Source organism: Equus asinus, chromosome 13 (assembly GCF_041296235.1).
Source record: "Equus asinus isolate D_3611 breed Donkey chromosome 13, EquAss-T2T_v2, whole genome shotgun sequence".
Classification (NCBI taxonomy): Eukaryota; Metazoa; Chordata; class Mammalia; order Perissodactyla; family Equidae; genus Equus; species Equus asinus.
Window position 1 is genome coordinate 20483943 of NC_091802.1, and position 22932 is coordinate 20506874.

General features: G+C 51.1%; 1 protein-coding gene across 3 annotated transcripts; it reads left to right on the forward strand.

The window, feature by feature from the left end:
- The first annotated feature begins 10400 nt into the window (after positions 1-10400).
- LOC106844598 (galectin-9B-like) lies at positions 10401-22710 on the forward strand. 3 transcript variants are annotated; one of them, XM_070482729.1, is made up of 8 exons: positions 10401-10548; positions 12871-12962; positions 13901-14099; positions 14933-15043; positions 18579-18629; positions 19740-19828; positions 19965-20127; positions 20327-21616. In XM_070482729.1, exons 1-8 carry the CDS (start codon positions 10513-10515, stop codon positions 20363-20365), a joined length of 780 nt encoding a protein of 259 aa, XP_070338830.1. In that variant the 5' UTR covers positions 10401-10512; the 3' UTR covers positions 20366-21616. The 3 variants fall into 3 exon arrangements, with proteins under 3 accessions (XP_070338830.1, XP_070338829.1, XP_070338828.1); XM_070482727.1 differs by lacking the exon at positions 20327-21616 and adding an exon at positions 21937-22710 and having other exon boundaries at positions 10406-10548; XM_070482728.1 differs by lacking the exons at positions 18579-18629; positions 20327-21616 and adding an exon at positions 21937-22710 and having other exon boundaries at positions 10402-10548.
- Positions 22711-22932: the final 222 nt, after the last annotated feature.

The following is a 22932-nucleotide window of genomic DNA, read 5'->3' on the forward strand; positions in this document are numbered from 1 at the left end:
TAAAAGAAATGAAAGGTGGGCAGCTGATTCCTTCCACAGAGAGCTCCTGAGAGACGAAGGCCTTAAGGATCATAGAGTACAATGCAGAGATTTTATTTGCTGGAAGAAGCATCAAATAAAAGACTCTATGCAGCTCCATTGGAAAGAACCATAACAGGTACTTTTAACCAATCCATGTGCTGCAAAATTAAAGGGACAGACTCATGGATTCACATTTCCCATTAAAAAAGTCTCCTCTGCCTGAGTGGATTTCAACTCCTGCTTCTGACACCTGACTTCGACTGACCAAGAGAAATACCTCCAAATCAGGATGAGAAAAAGATGGCATCTGTGGTAGACAGCTGTCGCAAGATCAGGACCAGGCCTGTATTCTCAACCTTGTATCTCCTCATTTAAACCCTTGTAATGCTGAAACCATTTATCCATTTTATAACTGTTCTGTTTAAGCTTTTCAGAATACTATCATACTTAAAGAAAGTGATTGGTTTGCAACAGATGGGTCTTGACGGCCAAGCTTTCCTTGGGTGACTCCTAATGGAATTCAATGGTTATGTGGAACAAACCTCTGGCCTTGGCTACCACCTGGATGGCTAGGAGGCTGAACCCTGGGGTTCGCTTGGATGCAGGGAAGGATTCACCTCAAACTAACAAATGTTGCACATCTTCCTCCCCTTAAGGCCAGATGGGCTCCTTCAGTGTTCCACTGGCATGACCATCTAGCTGTTAAATTTATTTCTTCCTTGGGGCTAGCATATATCATATCACATACAGAAGTCCTGACTAAATATACTTGAGAAGACCTTAAAGATAGTCAAGCAGGAGTACTCTTATAAAATACCAAAATATCTTTAGTGAGAACAGCTGTCCTTCAAAATAGAATGGCCTTAGATATTTTAAATGCATCCCTAGGTGGTATGTATGCAATCATTCCAACTGGATGCTGTGTTTTTATATCTGATGAAGCTTCCCGTGTGTCATCTCTGTTAAAGCACGTGAGAAGGAGATGAATGGCCTAAGCGACCCTACACCTAGGCCTGATTTGTTTAGTTGGTTCCCTTCTGGTATTGGTCCCCTTTTTCAATAATGGATTACAATTTCTATTTCTATTACTCCTTGGAATTCTTCCATTAGTCATAATATTCAAACTAATTAGTGTTTTCTTTTCTCAAACTTATAAGACTGGCATGCAGGCTAGATTAATGATTGCTCAGCAACTTGAGATGTTCAATCGATCCTACAACCCTGGCCAAAATTCCTTTTCTGATAAATACTATTCTATAACCTAATTCTAAGATTGTTCTATAATTGTTATAAACAATGTAACTATAGGAAGTCAAGTCAAAGCACTTGTACAAAGTTTGTGTGATAATCTAGAAATTATGGACAAATTACATAACCTATCAAACACTTCCCCGGTTAATATATTCCTCTATGTGTGTCTACTGTATCTGATTATTTCACCCCAATGTAGATAACTGGGGAAATCAATGACATAAAAGCCTAGCACCAAGGGGTGTGATGGATCCAGGGCAGGCAGCAACCACCCTCGCACTGGGGGACAATATTTTGATCACCAATACTTTCTATCAAAAGATTATTGAATGAAAGGGAAAAATGACAGGAGATTTTCACATATTGAGGTGTATGGGGTAACTATTTGGGTTCAAAACCAATTCAGCTTGTACTGAAGAAGCCTGACTTATGGTCTATCAAACATTCATTGTACATCTGCTTTAACCATTAAAGTAAAGAACAACTCTCTAAGGTAGAATGCATACTTCCCTTCATATGCCCTATTGGCAATGTCCATATTAGTCCCTTTCCTGACATCTGGGTCATGTTGATCTGCTACTTTGCAAGTGAATACCTCTGTGAAACTTTGATAAAATGTATCCTAGGTGATTAACGTATCTTCCTGGTTCTAAAAAGATATAAGACTGTACTGAATACCATGCTTCTCCAAACTCTTTCTTCCTTTCCTGGAAAAGGCCTTCCTGGGTTATAACCTTCACTGTGACTCGAGTAAAACTCACCTATCTCTCTTATCTATGGAATGGTTATTTGTTATTTTGCATTGACAGCATGTAAGCTCATTCGTCTTCTCATCACCAGGTAGGAACTGAGTGTCTACTATCTTCCCCCCTTGAGCACATGGTGGGTCCGACGCCCCTCGGGAATAGAAGTGGTTGGGGAGGAGGTGCAGGCGGCTAGGTTCTGAATCTCACCTGGTCCCTCCTTTGTTGGGTGGATTGGGCTAGCCTTCCATGGCAGTGTGGAAGAAAGGCCTGAGTCATGGAGGAAGTGGCCTGGGATTTGCCATGTGTCTTGAACACCACAGCCATCACTCTCTGCCACTGGACCCGTTATCATGGCTGCTGGGAGGGGGCTGAGGAGCAGATGCTACATGTGGGAAGAACTGGAGGATTTTAGTTTGTGAGAACCACTGAGTGATACAGCTGCCGAAAAGAATAAAATTATCTTAGGCTGCCTTCCTAGAGGAAGAACCTCTAGCTAAAGGGAGGTGAAAGCCCCATACTGTTATCTGTTGGTCAGATTCATTGGGACAGTGTTCAGTTCTGGACATACACCAAGAGGGCTGGGCAAAGCAAGAGAACATTAACGAGTGCCTACTTATGTGGCAGGGCCATTGCAATATTGTGATTTAAAAGGAATATATATTCGGCCATTCAGATGATCAAAATATATTTCTCATATATATGTGGTCTTCATCCACAGTTCCTGGCTGACAGCTCTCAAAACCCTTGGAATTTCTTGTTTATGTTACTGAAGGTGCCTTTTGGACCCCAGCCAAGGGTGGGGGCTGGCTGCCAGGAGAACCAGCCAGTTGATAAAAGGATTGGAACTTTCAGTGCCACCCCCTGATTTCCAGGGAGGGGAGGGGAGCTTGAAGTTGACTCAGTTGCCAACAGCCAATGACTTTCTCAATCATGACTCCATAATGAAGGCTCCATTAAGACCTGAAAGCTCAGCTAGTCTATCTTTTTCTAACAGTTTCCAGGTTGGTGAATACATGGAGGTGCTGGGAGAGTGGTGCCCAGAGAGGGCAGGGAAGCTCCACACCCCTTCATTCATACCTTTCTCAACCCACCTATTCCATCCGGATGTTCATATGTGTCCTTTATCATATCCTTCAAAAAACTGGTAAATGTAAGTAACTATTTCCCTGAGTTCTGTGAGCCTTTCTAGCAAACTAACTGAACCTGAGCAGGAGTCATGAGAACCTCTGATTTACAGCCAGTCAGTCAGAGGCATGGATAATAACATGGACTTGCAACTGGCATCCTGAGGTGGAGGGCTTGTTGGAACCTCCAGTCTACAGCCAACCGGTCAGAAGCACAGTAAGAACTTGGGCTTGAGACTGGCGTCTGAAGAGGAGGCTGGTCTTCTGGGGCTGAGTCATTTACCTGCGGACTCTGATGCTATCTCTGTGTAGATAGTGACAGAACTGAGTTGAAGTCTCAGACACACTGCTGGCAGCCAAGAACTGCTGTTGGTGTGGAGAAGCCTACACACACACACACACACACACATGTTGGGATGGGGTCCAGGAACCTTTTGTGGCCATGTAAGCTGCTTTTCCTGTGATATCTCATTTGACATCAGGTAAATGATGTGAGACAAGTATTACCACCATTTACAGAAGGAGAAACTTGGGGTCACTGAGGTGAAGGAACCTGCTCAGGTCGTCCAACCAGCAAGTGAGGAAACTTGGATCTGAAGCCAAGTCTTGCTGCTTCCCAAAGTGTGTACTCTTGCTTCCGACCTGGCCTCTTATTTCCTTTGTCCGTGGCTCCTTTTGACTGCTGAGGGCATTCCATCGTATGAATACTACAATTCACTTCGTCTTTCTCCTGGGGGTGAACATTTGTGTTTTTTCCAGTTTGGGGCTATGGTGAGTCAGACTGGTATGAACACATGTATGTGTTTTTACCTCTCTTGGGTAAATATCTAGGAGTAGAATAGCCCGGACATAGGAGAGGTAGATATTTGACTTTGCTACAATCCACCAAGAAGACTTTTGGGACTTTTGTCAACTGCTATGGTCTGAATGTTTGTGTTCCCCCCAAATTCATGTTACCACCATCACCCATTTCACCCACCATTAGTTTTTATTTGTGGAAGCAGCAATGGTTTTTGTTTATGGTAATGACATAAAGTTTGCTTCTAGAATAAATGCACTGAGGTTTATTTAAAAGAAATAGGGAAGTAAGTCTAGTCTCAGACTAGTCCCACAAGGACTAAAGGCAGAGGCAAGCTGTGTATCTGGCTAACTAACCAATATGACACTAATCTTTGCACATCTGGTGCTAAAGGTTTGCTCACATGAGGTCCCCAGTGAGGAAGTGTGGACAGTGACTCTGAGTGTGCTCGATTCCACGGAGCTCCATGCTCTTCCACTCCTCATCCTGACACCCATAGAAGGGACACCACAGATCCTCCAAGACTCAGCCCCAGGGCCACCTACTCTCTGAACTCCATCCTGGCCCCACCACCCACAGGTGAGATACGTGAGAACACAGATGCGATTTGTGGCGTGCTCCCTCTGCCAGGCATTTACTTCAGTGCCTTAGCTCATTTCATCCTCACAGTAACCTTATGGAATATGGCCTGTGATTAGCTCCATTTTACAGATGAGGAAACTGAGGCCTAGAGAGTTCAAGTAACTTGCCCAGCTTCCCCCAGCTGCTGTGCCCCACTGGAAGTTCAGTACACTTCTTTCATAGCACATTGGGGCATTTAATAATTTGTATCACCAGGAACCCTAATGATTTTTTAATCTTTGGAGGGAACTGACAATGTCCTCTTAGTCTGTGGTCCCCAGAGCCAACAACAAAGCATCCAGCAAGTGCACAGTAAATGCTTATAAATGAAGTGCTGGTCTGTGCTTACTCAAGGGAGTTTCACTGTCCCCTCCCATCAGAATCCTCTGGGCTCAGAGGTGGACTCACAGGCAGGTCTATGAGGCGTGGACTGCAGGGACCCTCATTTTTGGGGACCCTGGGGAGGGCTCTAGCAACGTGTTTCCACGGTCATCAATTTTTAAAAAGTAAGACCTGTTTTTTCTTAAAGATGCTCCACAAAACCCACATCTGCCTAGGGTGCTTGGTATTTTGTTTTTTGGGTTTTTTTGCAGGGGAAGATTTTCCCTAAGCTGACATCTGTTGCCTACCTTCCTCCTTTTTTCTTCCTTTTCCCCCCTGAAGCCACAGTCCATAGTTGTACATAGTTGTAAGTTTTTCTGGTTCTTCCATGTGAGCTGCTGCCACAGCATGGCCACTGACGGACGAGTGGTGTGGTTTTGCACCCAGGAACCGAACCTGGACCACCGAAGCAGAGCACACTGACCTTTAACCCCTAGGCCATAGGGCTGGTTCCTGTGGTGTTTGTTGAAAATGCAGATATCCGGCCCTACCCGCAAACTACCGAACCCCGGGCCCTGGGAGACAGTCTTGATTCACCAAAGTTCGAGTGTCACTATGCTGTTTCTTCTCTTCCTCCAGTGCTTGCAATATTAGCTTGAGGGCTGAAAAGGGGGTAGGTGTCATGGTGGTATGTGCACCCTGCTTTTCCTGGAAAACAACTGATTCCAGTGGGAAGGGGCTCCTGAGCTCTGACTAGTTTAAATCCCTCTCCTCAGGCCAAGACCTGCCCTGCCCGGCTCTGCTAATGAGAGCTCAGCTGGAGGGAGGGGTGGGAAGGGGCTGGGGGCCAAGCCAGGGGAAGCCTGCCACCCTGCCCTGCCAGGGTCCCTTCTCTGCCCCAACTAGGGGTCCTCGTGTCCTTCCCCTTCCAAGCCAAGCCTCCTCCCTCCTTCCCCTTTCCTCCAAAGAAATGTTCAGTTTCCATTCCTGATGGGGGAAGGAGTGACTCAGGCAGCAGCCCCTGTGGACAAAGGGCCGGCCTGGGTGCAGGTGGGGCTCATCACTGGGTCTCAGGGAGTCAGTCCCAGGAAACCCAGCTGCCCTTTGATTGGCCCTGTCCACAACCTGGGTGCCAGAGCCCTTGTGAGCCTTTGCCAGGCAGAGGCCAAGAGAAGGAGCGTGAGAGCTGGAGCAGGGCCTTCACTAAGGAGGCGGGAAGATTCTGCTGATGGAGCGTGTTGTCTGCATGTCGATGCTCCTCCTTGAATTCCCAGGCCAGTGGGAGAGTCAGCCGGGGCATGGAAGTGGTCCGTCCAGGTTGGAAGATGATTCGGGGACCTCACATTGCATGGTCTCTCCTGGGTGACATAGGGCATCTCTCCATCCTCACTGTCTCTCTTGCTGACATACAGCAGGGCCGGCTGTGCGCTTTTTTTAAAACAAAAAATTTGAAACACACACTGGATTGAGTTCCTTGGGCCCATCTCAAACTATTTCTTAGAAATTGAGGTGGACTTCACAGTGAAAAGCACAGCACCCTCATGTATAGAATGGTGAGTTTGACAAGTACATACATGCAAATAGCCTATTTCCTTTCTGAGAAAGGGAACATTTCTATTGCCGCAGAAAGATCCCTCCGGCCCCTTCTCAGGTCACTCCTACTCCTCCAGCGGCAACCACTGTCTGATTTCCTTCACCACAGATTTCTTGTGTCTGTTCTAGAACTTCCTATAAATAGAGGCATTCAGTGTGCACATTTTGTGTCTGCCTTCTTTTTCTCAGCAGCTTTTTTGAAACTTCTCTCTGTTGTGTTTATCAGCAGTGTGTTCTTTTATTACCACATGGTGTTCTGTTGTATGATCGCATTAGGATTGTTCATCCATCTGCTTTCCGTTGGACACTCGCGCTATTTATGAACAAAGCTGTGATGAAATTCTTGCACAGGTCTTTGTGTGGACATACGAGTTTATTTACTTTGAGTAAATACCTAGGGGTGGAATTTCTAGGTTATAAGGAAGGCATGCTTAACTTTATGAGAAACTACCGGAACAATTTCCAATGCAGCTTACCGTTGTGGTGTGGTTTACCACTCTCACCAGCAGTTAGTGAAAGTTCCAGTTGCTCCACACTCTTGCTAACATTTGGTGTTGTCAGTCTTTATAACCATAATGATTTTAGCAGGTTGATGAACAGGAGTTTTTAACCTGATGAAATCTATTTTATCTTCTTTTCTTTTATGGTTGTGAGCTTTCGGGTGCTGTCCGGGAAGGCTTTGCCTGTCCTAAGCTTACGGACAATCTCCTAATTTCTTTCCTAAAAGCTTCATAGTTTTGGGTTTTACATTTACATCCATGATCCATTTTGAGATTATTTTTTGTGTATGGTGAGCTTTGGATCAAGCTTCACCATTTTGCATGTAGCTAGCTAGTGTGTGTAGCACCATTTGTTAAGAAGGAGTTTCTTTCCACATTAAGTTGCTTTGGTGTCTTTGTTGAAAGTCAATTGACCAAATAAGTGTGGGTCTATTTCAGGACTTTCTATTCTGACTGACCTAATTGTCTATCTTTACAACAATACCTTGCCATCCTGATTAGGCTAGCACTGGAGTAAGTCATGAAATCAAAATATTGTAAGCGAACCTTGTTTCTTTTTTTTAAGATTGCTTTTCTCATCTAGATCCTCTGCCTTTTCATAGAAACTTTAGAATCAGCTTGTTAATTCCCCCCAAGCCCCAGAAAAAAGTCTGCTGTGGTTTTGGCTTGATTTTGATGTGTGCTTGAGAAGAAGGTATACCCTACTGTTGTTGAGAGCACCGTTCCGTAAATGACAGTTAGGTTGGGTTAGTTGTGTTTCAATCATCCATCTCTTTAGTGATTTTCTATTAGTCCTGTCAGTTACAGTCGTCCCTTGGTATCTGTAGGGAATTGGTTCCAAGACCACTGCAGATACCAAAATCCACAGATGCTCTAGTCCCAAGGATGGGCTCGCTGGGTGGGCATTAGGGGGCAGGAAGAGAAGAGCAGGGTCGCCCCTCGGTCAGTGATCTAGGTCCCCCAGGGCTTTGTGAGAGGGAGAACTTCATGGATGGGGACAGAGCAGTTCCTCATCTGGTTGTTTTGCAAGTGGCTGTGTCATACAGCTGGCAGTGTGTTAATCTGAGATGGATATCTTTGAAACGGATGCCTCAACGATCAGCAGCTTATTGTCAGGCACTTACATCACCTTTTCCACAACAGCCACATCATTTGACCTGTCCACCAACAGTGCCGAAGTTTTCCTTCTCCACATCCTAAGCAACCTGTCACTTTCTGGTTTTTTTGACAGTCGCCATCCTAACGGGTGCGAGGTGGCAGACTCACACTTTGAACAGACCCTTCGGTCTACAGTGCAGAGAACACAGAGCCTCAGACAGATGTCTGGGGCTTTGAATAACAGAGCTCTGAGAGGGAACTTTCCCAAGGGCTGCCTCTCACTTCCTTTAGCCCAGAGCAAGGGGATCATGGTGACCCCACAGTGATGCCAATCTGCTGAGGTCAACTGTGCCCTGGCACAGTGTCTTGAAGATGCCTCCCTACTGTCTTAATTAGAAAAATCACTGGCCTTGGGTTTGACTGTCAGACCTCCCTACAGGGTAGAGGCAGAGGACCCTGGGGCTCTCCGTTTTGGGCTGAACTCACTGTGACTCGCCTCCAAGGTCCATGGTGACAGCAAAGTGCTGATTTGCTCCAACTTCTGCTGTCCCTGTGTCTCCCTGGGCTCTGGGAGTTTGTTGCTTTTTTAAAAGAACTTTATTGAGATGTTATATATGCAGAGTAAAATGCACAGATTCTAATTTGCTGGCTGAGCTTTTACGTACGTAAACAGTTGTGTGACCACCATCCAGATCAAGCTCAGAACACTTCCAGCCCCAGAAGTTTCCTCGGGCCCCTGCAAGGGAAATCGTCATTCTGACCTGTGAGCACAGCATGTACTAACGTGTTTCTGGCTTTTCTGCTCAACCGTGAGATTCATTGATGTTGTTTCCTGTGTCCGTGGCTCCTTTTGATTGCTGAGGGTATTCCATTGTGCGAATACTACAATTTGCTTCCCCTTTCACCTGGTGGTGAGCATTTGTGTTTTTTCCAGTTTGGGCCTATGGTGAGTCAAGCTGCTGTGAACACACATGTGCGTCTTTACCTCTCTTGGGTAAACGTCTAGCCGGGACATAGGAGAAGTAGATATTTGACTTTGATACAATCTGCCAAGAAGTTTCCAAAGTTATGTTATTTTACACTCCAACCTGGCAGTGAATGGGAGTTCCAGTTGTTCTATATGCCAATCAATGATGACATTGTTCCTGGTGTCCCAAAGAACTTCCCTTCCTTTCCCTCTTTTCTTCTCCAACTGTGCTGTCTGCCCCTTAAATCCTTTCAAACTCTGGTGGATGCAGGAATATAGTGGGGATGGAGGGTGAGCAAGGGGACACGTGGCCTCAGTCTATAGAAGTGTCTCAAAGAAGTCTGTCTTTGCAAATTCTGGGACATCAAGCCAGGTGCCATGAGGAAGAGGGGTGTAGACAGATGTTCGGCCTAGGGTTTCCTTCTACCCACCGGGGCCTGAATGACCCTGAACTGCTTCCCTTGGCTTGACCCCTGGGGCTCTGCCTAGCACATTACAAGGAGCTGCTTGACTTCACCCTCCCCCTCCCCACTGCCCGACCCAGCCTATCCTGCTCGACGCTCTCACGCAATCCTGTCCCTGAACCAGGTGCTAGAGCCAATGAAGGACAGTTTATTTAATATGTCTCCCCCACCCCCATGTCACTTGGAATGTTCTCTTATGTCCAAGACTTCTCCTGTCTCTCCATTCTGAAGCCCAGAAAAAACAGAGAAGAAAAGAAAAGAAGGAGATAAACTCGTAGAGAGATGCTCAGAAGCTCCCAGGGCACCACAATACTCCTGGGCGACAATCTCCATTATGATGTTTTCTCTTTGCAAACATTTCTTTCTACATGATTATGTTTTTGTACAAGAAATAAAATCTTAAAAGGGAGAAATACTTTTCTGAGACCCTAAGTATCCTCCTATAGCTCAGGCTGCCACTAGTGAGCTGTGTGACCTTGAGCATGGCCCTTAGACTCTTTGAGCCTCAATTTACTGTGTGCCAGATGGGAATCACCAGGCCTTCCCACCACCACCACCAGCCTGGGCACAGGCATGTGCAGCCCCACAGGCCCTGTCAAGTAGCCCCACTGCTTTCTGGACACTGACAGAGCATCCTCAGGAGACAGTTACATACTAATGGGCAGTATCATCTAGAAACTCAGTCATGTCAGTGTGGTCAGGCAGTTTGAACCTCTATGACCAGATATGAGTCAGTCTCAGGGGGGCATCACAGGAGGGGGGAGGAGGAAGGGTCAGTGGGGTGGGCAATGTCCACTTCCCTCTCCCCGGGTCCCACCATCACCTCACCTTCCCCGGGACTCTACCCTTCTCTCTTTCTCTAGATCCACCTCCTCTTGCTTCTGGCTCCTCCCCATTGAATAACTGCCAAATCGCATTAGTATCTATGTCTTTGCAAAGTCCTCCCCAGTGCAGATGACTGGCCGGCTGGTGTGAAAAGCAGCGGTGGCCACAGAGGTGGCGGAGAGATGGCCAGCAGCACACAGCCCCCCTACCTGAACCCAGTGAGTGCCGGGCTGTGGGCATGGGGTAGAGCTGGCCCGGGGGAAGCAGCTCTGGGGCTCTGAGGAAACAAATCTTGGGAGGCAGGGGGCAGGGGAGAGGGGCATCCTAAAGAGAACACAAGAAGGGCAGGAATACCAGATGGGGCGATCCTGACACAGCCTCTCCTCCACACTGCTCTCCCCTGTGCCTCTCAGGACTGGAGGGTGATGAGCACCAGGACTCCTGCGTGTGACAAAGGGTTTCTCAGCTCCCTCTGGGGGTCTGATCCTACTGCTGGTGGAGGGGGTAGAAGACAGGCGTGAGTAGTGATGAGAAGAGCGATGTTTTGTTTGCATGAAGGGCAGTAAACAGGACTTCTGGGGAGGGTGACAACCCAGCACGGCAGTCGAGGGAACTTATGTTGGTGTTGGCCTTCCTGGGTTCAGACACCGACTAGCTGGATGACCTCAGGCAAGTTCCTTTGACCTCTGTGGGCCTCAGTTTCCAGGTCTGTAGAATGGGGTGACCCTGTCCCCCTCCCAGGGTTGGGGTGAGGATGAAGGGAGGCAGCATCTCTAGAGTGCCTGCACATGCCCGGCACACACGGGGCTTCGGAAGGGCTCAGTGTTAGCAGGAGTCTGGGCACAGCAGGGAAGGCCCCCGAGGAGATGGTGCTCCCTGAGGGGAGGTCACGAGGCCAGGGCTGGTCCAGGGTGCCCGCAGAGGGGCCGTCTTGGGAGTGAGAGGAAAGGGGCTGTCCCTGCAGTGTGGGCACAGAGGGCAGCCTTTTGCACTTTGTGCCACCTGTGTGGAGGCCCTGTCTGCAGGCAGCCTCATTTCAACCCCGTGAGGCTTGTCATCCCTGTGTCACACAGCGAAGAACTGCAGCTCAGAGAGGATGGGGCCACTGGAGACAGGTCCCGATGGTAAGAGGCAGAGAAGGAAGGTGACTTGATTTACCCCAGTGGAGGGAGGTGCCCACAGAGAGCGTTAATGGGGAAGGTAGGAAGGCAGCAGGGCCTCTGGGGCAGAACATGTCCCCCTGGGCGTGTTCTCCATCAGTTGGGGATCCTGGAGCCCTGGCCAGGCCCTGCCACTGTATCATTCTGGTGACTGGTTTTTACTTTCCAGTCCTTGGATTCAAAAGCCAGGTTTTTCAAATCAGAAGGACAGTCCTCCGGTGGGCAACAGAGAGCTCAGACAGGGCTTTGGAGTCCGGACAGGAAAGGGGACTGGTGTGGTCCCCATGGGCACCAGGAGCTCCCTGGGGACCCGCTGACCTCCAGCAGCAGGGACCATGCTGCTGCCTCCAAAGTGCAGCGGGAAGGGCAGGCGGCCAGCTGTTCTGCTCAGTCCCAGCTCCCCAGAGGGCCTGGACGAGGCTGCGACCACAGACAGAACAGGACTCGCTGTTTGGTCTGGGGAAGTGCTCAGTGAGCCAGGAGCCAGGATGCCAGCTGTGTGGCTTTGGGCAAGTTACCACACTTTTCTGTGCCTCGGTCTCCTCATCTGTGAAGGTGGCACTAACAATGGCCTGGGTTGTTGTGAGGATAACGAGGTAATGCAGACAGGGAAGTTCGCCACCAGAAGGGCCTCGGGACCTCTGGGCAGCAGCGCCCTCTGGCTGTAAGCCTCGCACTGCCTCCTGTAGGTGAGCCCCCTCTGCCAGGCGGGCTGGGCGCCCTCTGGTGACACTGGGCCTCCAGAAGGAGGCTGCCCACCCTCTGGCCTGTAGGGCCTGACTCTGCTGTCTGCACTTCTGGATAGGAAGGGAAGGAAAACATTCTCAGGCTCCAGGCACGGCCAGAGGAGAGAGCAGTTCTGAGCTGGCACAGGGATGAAGTCACCCTGATACCAACAGCAGCTGCTGTCAGGGCTTTCCAGGTGGCTCCTCATCTAATCCTCCCAAGACCACAGCCAGGCTGGGGCTCTGGTGCCACCGTCCCACGGAGGGAAGTGGGTGCAGACAGGTCAGTGACCGCCCAACAGCAGAGCTGCCAGCACAGGAGCTGGAGGCGAGCCCAGGCCTGTGGACCATACAACCAGCACAAAAACCACCCTCCTGTGCCATACAGAGCAAGAGTGAGTGTTGTTGCCTGCCGAGATCCCTGCCTCACACACACTCACACGCAGGCAAACACACTCACACACACACTCACGCGCACACACTCTCACACATATACACTCACACACTGGTCCAAATTCCATAGCAGCCTAGTGGCCAGGCTTAAAACAACACAAATTTGTTGTCTCAGTTCTAGAGGTCAGAAATCTAAACTCAAAGTGTCAGCAAGCCTGTTCCCTCCGGAGGCTTCAGTGGAGAATCTGTCTTTTCTCTGCAGGTCGCCCCCTTCTCTGCGACAATCCAAGGGGGTCTCCAGGAGGGACTTCAGATCACTGTCCGTGGAACTGTTTTAGCCTCCAGTGGAACCAGGTACCTGGAACTGTGGTTTCTCTGCAGCCTCGCCCCTTAGCAACCCATGGTGCCTGTCAGCTCAGGATGGTTCACCCAGCACCCTCCAAGCTGCCTGCACCTGGACATGCCGGATGAGTATGACCTGGCCCTTGCCAACACTGAATGGCATGACTGCCATCTGCCAATAGCGTGCTGGCACCATTAACATAGAGTCCCCGTAGACATAGGGATGACGGGAGCTCTCAGCCTAAGGAGAGAAGCAGGCAAGCCCAGAGGCAGGTGATCATGTTACAGGGTTGAAGTCTGCACACTATGACCCGGACGTGCAAGAACTCCCTTCCTCTGTTTCCCGTAACTGCCCTGGTCTACCTCAGAACCACCATTTGGCTAAAGTTGAAATATTTAAATTTGCCATTAAATGTAATTTGATAAAGTTCTCACACCTGGAGTTTCACATTTGTTCTACGCCTCCTATTTTATCTCATTTTATTTCATTTTTTGGTATGCCTCCCTTTTTAGACCTTGTCTTTGTTGGTATAGTTCCATCAATTTCACATGTGCTTTAAGTTTGTTCTCTTCTTTCCCAGTTGAGCAGACGTGGGCCGGCCTCCAACCAGTGTCGACCTGGTGCTGAGGGCTCTTCTAGGCACGTTTCCCGACTTCCATCTTTGACACAAATTTATAATTAGTTTCCAAGACCTATGCTTCCTCTATCTGGTATCAACACTTTACCCTCTTTCTACTTATTTTTAAAAAGTCACACTGTAAATGCAAAATGCAATAATTGCACAAAAATACACTAAGTGGTAATTAGGTGAACAGAAAAGATGATGACAGACTGAGGATCACTGGTCGCATGCAAGTTCCCAGACAGACGCCAATCGAAGGTGAGGCCCCCCGTTCCCGCCACTGGCGTAAACCAGGCTACAGGTGACTCTCTGATTTCCCTCGTCTAGGTTTGCTGTGAACTTTCAGACTGGCCGCAGTGACGATGACATTGCCTTCCACTTCAACCCTCAATTTGAAGAAGGCGGCTATTTGGTCTGCAACACGAAGGAGAAAGGACGCTGGGGGCAGGAGGAGAAGACGCACCTGCCCTTTCAGAGGAGGAGCCCTTTTGAGCTCAGCTTCCTGGTGCTGAGCTCATGTTTCCAGGTGAGCAGGAGCTCTCCTCCCCTCCCTCCCGCTGCCTGTCCCCTCAGCGCCAACAGGCCTGGGGAAGAGCCTTGAAATATTCACACCCATTGAGATCTGGCTGATTAGACAGATGACAGGACCATTTCCTTTAAGGGTGTTACTGATGGCTGCAGTCTCCGTTTGCACCTTCACCTGCATCTAAAGGTGCCCCTGTTGCTTCTTTTCCTCAGGGAATAAGAACCAGACAAGTCACCATGGGCTTTTTTGGCCTCCTGGGTCTTTAAAGTCCAAATTCATTCTGTTCCTCTGCTGTATTTGTTGATCCATCCAGGTCCCTGAGAACATCATTTTTTGGCAATATTGTTGCAGCCTTTCTCTAGGTTCTAGTAATGCCTTAGTTTTGCAAGGGGTTGCAAATTGCTTTTTCAACAGAGTCCTGTCTCTGGGCTTAGGAATATGGGTGGCAGTGTGTATATCCGTATGCACACATCTCTGTGAAGGTGCGTGTTCCCATCCCCTCCATGTGCAGCCTGAGGTCGCCTCTCCTCTGTTCCCTATGAACATTTTTACACGTATTTAAATAACACCCAGGTGAGCTATGATTAGACGCACAAACCTACTGCAATAAACGAACAACCATAAAAACTAAAAAGCCAACAACGAAAGCAAGGCAGAGATTGAGTTTGGATCACAGGCATGTTCCTGTAACTGACATACCTCTGAAGCCTGGTGCCCCTGACCTACAAGACATGGATGGTCTTAGTTTCTAGAAGCAGGGGTCCCGGAGGCCCAAGTGTGCTCCCCGCCCGGGCCTGGGACCCCTCTCCTGAAACACGTGCTTGTCTTGGCAGGTGATGTTGAACGGGAGCCCCTTTGTGCGGTACCCACACCGTGTGCCCTTCCACCGCGTGGACACCCTCTCTGTCACCGGCACTGTGCAGCTGTCCTCCATCAGCTTCCAGGTCAGATGGTCCACCTGGCACCTGTCCCAGGGGCTCAGGGTGGACTCAGTCTAGCTGTGTCTAGGCCCTGTTGGGTGAGCCCAAACCCCATGTGTGACTCTGGGGATAAACCTCCAGCTCCCGTGTCCCATCCTTCTTGTGTCACTGTCTCTGTCTGGAACACCTGTCTCCATCTCCCAGACTTCTAAGCCACTCCTCTCTGTCACTCTCTATTTCCACCTGGGTTAGGAAGCCGTGTGGGTCCAGAAAGAACCAAGGTCTAGGAATCAAACTGAATCCAGCTCAGATTCCAGCTCTGCCATCCTCATTGGCTGTGGGATCTTAGACTAGCGACTTGGCCTCTCGCAGCCTGTTTCCTCATCTGTGGAAGGGGCATAGTTGCTGCTGCCCCACGAGTTTTTGTGTGAGTTCACAGAGCAATAAATGTCAGAGGTTGTGAAATGGACCACATGGGACTACACCAGGGTCTGCTTGACCTTCTCTGTGTTTTAAAAGTTTTGCACGTGTTGCCAACATCTAAAAGGTCAGAGAAGTTTTGCAAGATGAGAAAGTTCTCGAGCTGGATGGTGGTGGTGTTTACACAACAATGTGACTGCACTGTAAACTTAATATTGGTTAAGATGGTACATTTGACGTATGTTTTACCACAATTTTTTTTAAAAAATCAAGAAATATCACATGCAAATCTTGATTTCTGGACTTTCCGTGAAATTATGAGGACTGGGGTATGCTGGGCCCACATTCCTGCAGGGCCCAGGAGGCTGGATTGGACACGTTGTTACCACTTTCGATATTTCCATTCGCTCCTGAGATGGGGACAACACAGAGAAGCCCTCAGCGAATATCAGCTCCTCTCTCTTTGGTCCTCATCTCTCATATTCCTCATATTCAACTGTTTCCTCTACAGGGGTGAGAGAGAGAGATGGAGAGAGAGAGAGAGAGAGGAGAATGAGAGAAAGAGAAAGGTGCATATATATATAGAGAGAGAGGGGGGACCATCCTGCTGTCACCCACGGGAGCCTAATGATCCCCACTGCCCCTCCACGCGGTCCTGAAAACCCTCCCCACCCCACACCTGCCTGGCTCTCTCCTTCTGGCCCCTGTCCGTGCCTTTCCGCTCTTCTTTGGTTTCATTAATGCTTCTCTTCACCCCGTGGTGCCTTTTACTTTAACAGAACACCCGCACAGCCCTGTCCCGCCTTCTCCACGAGGCAGTTCTCCCAGGCTGCCCATTTCCCACACAAACCCAACGGGCACAAACCCCAAGTGAGTTAAACAAGAAAAGTCCGGGAAGTGGAGCAGTTAGCAGGAAGGACAGAGGGTCCCAGGGGCTGGTTCCAGCCAGCAGGCCAGCCAGGGCCTAGGGCCCCGCCAAAGGGTCCCTGTCTCCCTCCGCCAGGCACCCAGAGCTGGGACCCAGGAGTCGTCCTGGTTCTTCCCTCCCTCCCCTAATCTCTCTCCAGGGCACCAACGCCTCTCCCTCCTGAAACCACTGCCCCGGTCCAGGCCACCTGACCCCACATCACGAGGACCGTGGTCTAGCTCCCCCCTCCCCCCACACCCTCCCACTGCAGCAGTGCCCTTCCTATAAGCAAATCTGGTCACATCCTCTCTCTGCTTAGAAATCCTGAAGGCCCCAAGTCGTTCCAAACAAAGGCAAACTCCCCAGCAGGATGTGCAGCATCCTCCCCAGTCTTGCCCCGGCGCACCTTCCAGCCTCAGCCCTCCCCTATGATGCTCACGCAGCTTCCACTGCTCACTCAAGGCTCACTGGGGCCACCAGATTTTCCACATGCTGTCCCGGGGCTGAAAGCACCCTAAGCTACCTCACCTGGAGCCAACCCCTAAAGGCCCTTCAATGCTCTGCTTAAATGTCACTCCTCTGGGACGTCTTCCCTGAATGGGGAATCGCTGGATGCCCTGCCGCCCCGCCCCTCATGTCCCAGTGGACAATGTATATCTCTGTGCAGTGCCAGTCACCACATCCCAGTATAACTATGCTTACGTGTCTGTCCTCATCACTCCATCCGCTCCTTCCCTCTGCCCCTGAGCCTTGCAGGCTGGGACTGTGGTTTGTTCAGTGTGTATCCCCAGCATCTTGCACAGTGCCGGGCACACAGGAGGCACCAGTATGTGAATGTGGAATGTGGTTTGCAGAGCCAGTAGAAGAGGAAACCAGTAAGGGCAAGAAGATCAGTCAGCTGTGGGGGCACAGGGTCCAGGACAGGAAGGGGAGCAGGGCCCGGCCCCTCCTTAGGCTCCTGGAGTAGTGGGAGCGGGGGAAGGGGTGTCTGTCCACCCAGCCTTCCTGTGGTCCATCACAGTCCAGCTCGGGCACTTGCCTCCTGCCTCCTGCCACACTGGCTGCAGGACTGATGGGGCTCCTGGGAGCCCTTGCAGGGCAGTCCGACTTGGGCCTGGGCCTGGGGAGGACAGGGTGGGTGGACACAACCAGGCAGAACTGGGAACCATTTTGGACGTTATTGCTTGCTCCCTGGACGAGCTTGGGCAAGTCGCTTAACCCTTCTGAGCCTCATTTCCTCGCTAGTGGAACAGGAGCTAAGCTTGCCTCCCTCGGAGAGCACTGGAGCCCGAGCCTCATACACAACAGGCCCTCAGTAAATGCCAGTTTTCACCTTCTGGGAGAAATGTGGCCCTGGAAGCAATGGGAGTTCAGGGAAGCTGGCTGGGCTGCATCAGACAGGTCCTCCTCTCCCTCTAGAGGCTCCAATGGGGATGCTCTGGTCCTCCAATCCTGGCCCCACCCCCTTCCTAAGCACTGTGAACCTGGGATGGTGGGGAAATCCAGGCCACAGGCTCAGGAAGGCTGATGGGAGCAGGAAGGAGGCGAGGGCCAGTCAGGGGGTCATTTCTGACCACATTTTTGCCGTGGTCTCACCCTTGTGTGGCACCGATGTAAACCGCCATTTTGATTTCCTCATCCCTTCAGACTCCAGGGATCAGGCCGGCCAATCCTGCTCCCATTTCCAGTCTGTTGTTCTCTCTTCAGACCCTCTTCATTTTGGTTCTTCCTGTGGATTAAAAGGTGGAGGCAGGACAGGCATCAGGTCCTCCCTGTCCATAAGGAGGGTGGTCGACCCCCTGACCATCTGTCTGGCTGAGTGCTGGGGAGAGGAAGTTGGGGGTGGACCCTGATGAATTGGGAAACACCCAGAAGTCACTTCTTGGCTCAGTCCTCTGCCACTGCCGCAGCCACAGAAGACCGAGGCCCCACCTTCCATCCCTCCTGCCAAGTGAGGCTGTGCTGGAGAAACTCCACTGAGAAGAAAGACAGGCCAGGGGCCACAGTGCAGCCATATTTCTTCTCCAGAGGAAACCTTTGCCCCAACTTCCTGCCCTGAGAGAAGAAACACCCCTTTCTTCCAATTTAGGGGGTCTGTTCGGGGTCATAGGGCTGGTTACTCCCTCAGGATTAACTCACATCAGAGGATTGTGTTATGTGGTGCCCTCTGGGGGCAGGTGGTGGTCTCCATGCTGGTAAGGGCTGCTTAAAACCTGGTTTTCTTTCTTCCAGAAGCAATCAATGATTAACTCAAAGCTAAACGCCACTGAACAGATGTCACCAGTAAGTCTGAAAGCTCTGGTCAGCTCACAGCACCACAGCATCCCCCTTACCCAAGGGCTGAATTCTCTGGTCCCAGATTCAGGGAGAAAGCAGTGTAGCAGGGCACGGGGGACATTGGGGAAGGGCCCTCTGCTCAGGCGACAGAGAGTGAAACTCTCCTGAGGACAGCAGAGTCTGCCCCAGGCTGGACTCACCCAGTCGCCCCAGAGGTAGGTCCCCTAGGCACCAGCAGGAAATTGGCTCCTTCTGTCACTGAGAGAGAGTGCAATGGTCCAGCATGTGGAGAGGAGGCCCTGCATCCTGAGGACGAGCCCCAGGATGTCACTGTTGCTCACAGGATGGAGCTGCTGCTCCTCCTCCTGCCAGTGCACATCAGACGGGAGGCCTGGAGTCAGTGGGGCTTCCCTGGGTGGAGGGGCAGGTGACTGTGATGGGGTCCAGGACATGGCAGGGAGTCCCGCAAGGCTGACATGAGAAGGAAGTGATGGAGAATCCAAGGGCTGAAGCCTCACAACCTCAGTGTCACATTGGAGCATCCCCTTTCGACTGTGTGGGGCCCGTGTGTGTGTCACTCCCACACTGAAGTTCCTGGTCTCTTTTCAACAGAATCCCACACCCCTCCTATGGGCTATCCCAACCCAGCCTACATAACTGTGTTCCCAGGAGGGGTGGAGGTTTTGTCTCTGTTGGGCAGGGTGGGAGGCGAGGGGCAGTGCCAGCAGTGAAGCAGTCCTCTAGGAAGCTGAGGTTCCTAAAAACACCCAAGTAAACAAGAAGACTGTTAACAGGAGCTTCACATTTAAAATTGTCCCTTCATATGAACACACTATATGGCCTTCCCTTTCAGCCCAAGTGTCCTTTTGTGTCCGGCCAAAGGTATTTTCATGACAGTTTAAGCTCATTCATTTGAGAAAGGGTGGAAAGTTTTCATCTGGCATTTACCGAATCAAGTAAAGATGTCATGGAGTTCTTTCCTAAAAATATGTTACTCACAGGCATGGTTGTCAAACTCAGTTGACCGTCCAAATTTATGGAAATTGGCACAAGGTGTGCCTGCCGTGGCGGCTGCTCTGGCTGCCACTGGCTGACCTGGTCCTCTTCTCCCGACAGCTGATGCCTTTCTTCACCAGCATCCCGGGTGGCCTGTACCCCTCCAAGAGCATTGTCGTGTCAGGCACCGTCCTGCACAGCGCTCAGTCGTAAGCCAGGGCTCGTGGGGAGGAGAGACAGCCCAGGGTCATTCTGGCCATCACCCTGGCTCTGGGCAGGCGGGGGAGGGGCAGAGACCTAGAGCTCAGTGGTCAGAGGAGGTCCATGTAAGCTACCCACCCCCTTGTTCCACATCAACCTGCGCTCTGGGAGTGACGTCGCCTTCCACCTGAAACCCCTTTTCAAAGAGAAAACCGTGGTCCTCAACACACAGATCGATGGCTCTTGGGGACATGTGGAGAAAACTCTATCTGGAAAAATGCCCTTCATCCGAGGCCGGAGCTTCTCGGTAAGCTGCCCCAGCCTGCAGCTCAGAGGGGCTCTCATGGGGCAAATGGAGCACGGGTGGGGGTGTCTGGGGGCCCCTCGAATGAGATGGGAGCTGATGCCTCTGCGGTGAGGGCTGCGTACAGAAGAGAAAGTGTTCAACCACTTGTTGTTATTATTTTACTATTACTGTCCCACTGTCCCACATCTGCTCTTTACAGATGAGGAAACAGACTCACAAGTGCGGGTTACTGGCCTGAGGTCACACAGCGATAAGTGCCAAGTGGAGCCCCAGAATGAGGTGTCCTCCCTTTATTCACCCATTCATTCATTCCATTCACTCACTCATTCATTCCACAATCATTTCAGCTACTCTCTCAGGGCCCACTTTGTGCAGGAAGCACCCCAGGGGCTGGGGGTACAGCATGGAGCAGACAGACGAGGTCCTGCCCCATGGAGTCTGCAGTTTAGGAGGCAGAGGAAGCAGGAAAGAAACGCACGGCCAGACCCTTGCTGATAAGAACAGGTGCTCTGCAGAAAGCAAACAGAATAGAGGGATAGAGTGAGCCCCGGGGCAGGGGCCACGCTGCCTTAGACGAGGACAGCTCTCCGAGGAGGCCACCGTGCCATTGAGACCCCAGTTGTAGAAGGAGCTGCCTGGCAAAGAACTGCGAGTGCGTTGGGGTGGGCAGTGGAGGGAGCAGCTGTTACTGCGGGGGCGGAGTCCTGGGTGTAGCCTGTCTGGGACCAGGCGACTGGGGCTCCCAGGTGAACAGTGAGGACAGAGAGGTGTGGGTGGGGCGTCTGAGGCCCGGCTCACATACAGCAGGTGTTCTCAGCCCCGACCACACAGTCAAATCCCCAGGAGCTTAAAGAAGGAAAATCAATGCCTGGGCCTGCCTGAGCCATTGAGGGGGTGACGCTGGACCTCTCAATCTTTAAATATGCCTTGATACTCTCCACCCAGGGTTGAATGACAGATGTGGGCTGTGAGGGCTATGGAAAGGAGTTTGGATTTTAATACAGTGTTTTGGTGTGTTTCAAGCCAGAGGGTGATACACTTTGATTTCCAAATAGCTGTGTGAGTGTGAGCAAGATACTTAACTGCTCTGTGTCTTAGTTTCCTCATCTAAGAAATGAGCTAATAGTAACATCAATCTCATAGAGAAGTAAGAATGAAATTAAATTGTGTTTGTGACACACTTAGCATCATGCCTGGTGAGCAGGAAGTATGCAAGTGTCAGCCATCGAGATGGGGATGATGACATTTTCACAGACGTGCTCCGAGGGGCTCCTGGAGAAAGTTTGGGGTGAAAAGACAGGTTAGGAGGCTGGCGTTGCAGGAGTGCAGGCACAGAGCCCTCCTGTGCACCGGGTTCTAGGGATGTGGACTGACAAGCCAGCATTCCTGCCCTGGAGGCTCAGGGTCCAGCTGGAGAATGAGGATGGGGTGGGGACATGGCCTGAGGGGGCACCTGACTCGACTAGAAGGGTGTTAGGAGGTGGGGAAGGGAGGGAGGGCTCGCCTTCCTGGAGGGAGGGGGAAGAATCCTGAAGGGGGATGCGCAGTCATCTGTGTGGGCATGGGGTGCAGAGTTGGGAGCAAAAGAGGAAGGGCATTCTGGGCGGTGGGAACAGAATATGCAGAAGCACGGGGGCAGGAGAGCCCGGGGCACGTTGAGTGAAGAATGAATCCTTCAGCGGGGTAGAAGGCAGGTGTGGGGCCTGCTCGATTAAGATGTAAGGAAGGCAGGAGGGATGGAGACAGAAGCCTGCATTTAGGTCTGAGGACTTTAAAAGTTGGTGCAAATGACGTGGCCACTGTGTCCAGGTGTGGATCACATGTGAAGCCCGTTGCCTCAGGGTAGACGTGGATGGTAAGCACCTGTGTGATTACAACCACCGCCTGAGGAACCTGCATGCCATCAACGTCCTCGAAGTGGCTGGTGACATCAAGCTGACTCGTTTGCAGACATAGGAGGGATCCCTGGCCTGGGGTCGAGGGCTGGGGCACGTTGCTGTCTGGATCTGCTCATCACCTCCACCTTCCCCGTCCCTGCCCCAGCCCCAGCCCTCCCCAGCCTGCCGAGGTCTCTTTTCTGGGGAGACCATGCCCTTGTCTGGTCCTGCTGAGATTGCAGACAGCCAAGAGTGCCGAGGCAGCTGGCTGGGACCACCTTCCTTGGTCGGGGCAGGACCTGGGGTTCCAGCTGCCCCAAATCCCTCCCTCCGAGGAGAGGGGTGGTCCACACAGGCTGCAGCCCCAGGTTCAGTCCCCTTGGCAGAAAGGGAGGGTGCTGGGCCTTCCCAAGCGCCTGGCCCAGGCCTACACCCTGTCTGCCTCTCAGCTGCATCCCCAGCCCAGTCAGCTCCAGTCAGTCCCAGGCCAGCTGCTCTTCACTCCCCAGGGGAGGTGGTCTCCTCGGCCCCTCCCTGTCTCCCAGCTTCAGCCTCTCCTGCACCTGCACCAGCCCTTCGCCCACTCCAGGAACGCTCCCTGATGACACCCCACTGGTTTCCTCCAACTGATGGGACCCCTCTCAGCAGGGGGCTCTCCCCTCCCCACGTCCTTCAAAGAAATAAAGAAAAAGGCTTGTTAGCACACATACGGGCTGGTTGTGGTTTATTAAATGTGCTTGGAGACATTTGGAGTCTGGAATTGGGGAGACCCTTGCTGACGGATTGAGAGAGTGAGTATGTTCTCATTTTGATCAGGGGCTGGGGGGGTCCTGTTATCAACACCTGCTCCCCGTGGGTCCCCCACAAACCCACAAGGCTGTGGGAGAAAGCAAGCTGGGCTCAGGCCTCTTGGGCAGGACTCTGTGAC

Excerpts from the sequence above, each read along its gene's own strand:
- LOC106844598 (XM_070482727.1), top strand. The coding sequence starts at position 10,513 with ATGGCCAGCAGCACACAGCCCCCCTACCTGAACCCA. Across the intron at positions 18,630-19,739 it reads CCACTGAACAGATGTCACCA|CTGATGCCTTTCTTCACCAG; the intron begins GTAAGTCTGAAA and ends TTCTCCCGACAG. Across the intron at positions 20,128-21,936 it reads TCCGAGGCCGGAGCTTCTCG|GTGTGGATCACATGTGAAGC; the intron begins GTAAGCTGCCCC and ends CACTGTGTCCAG.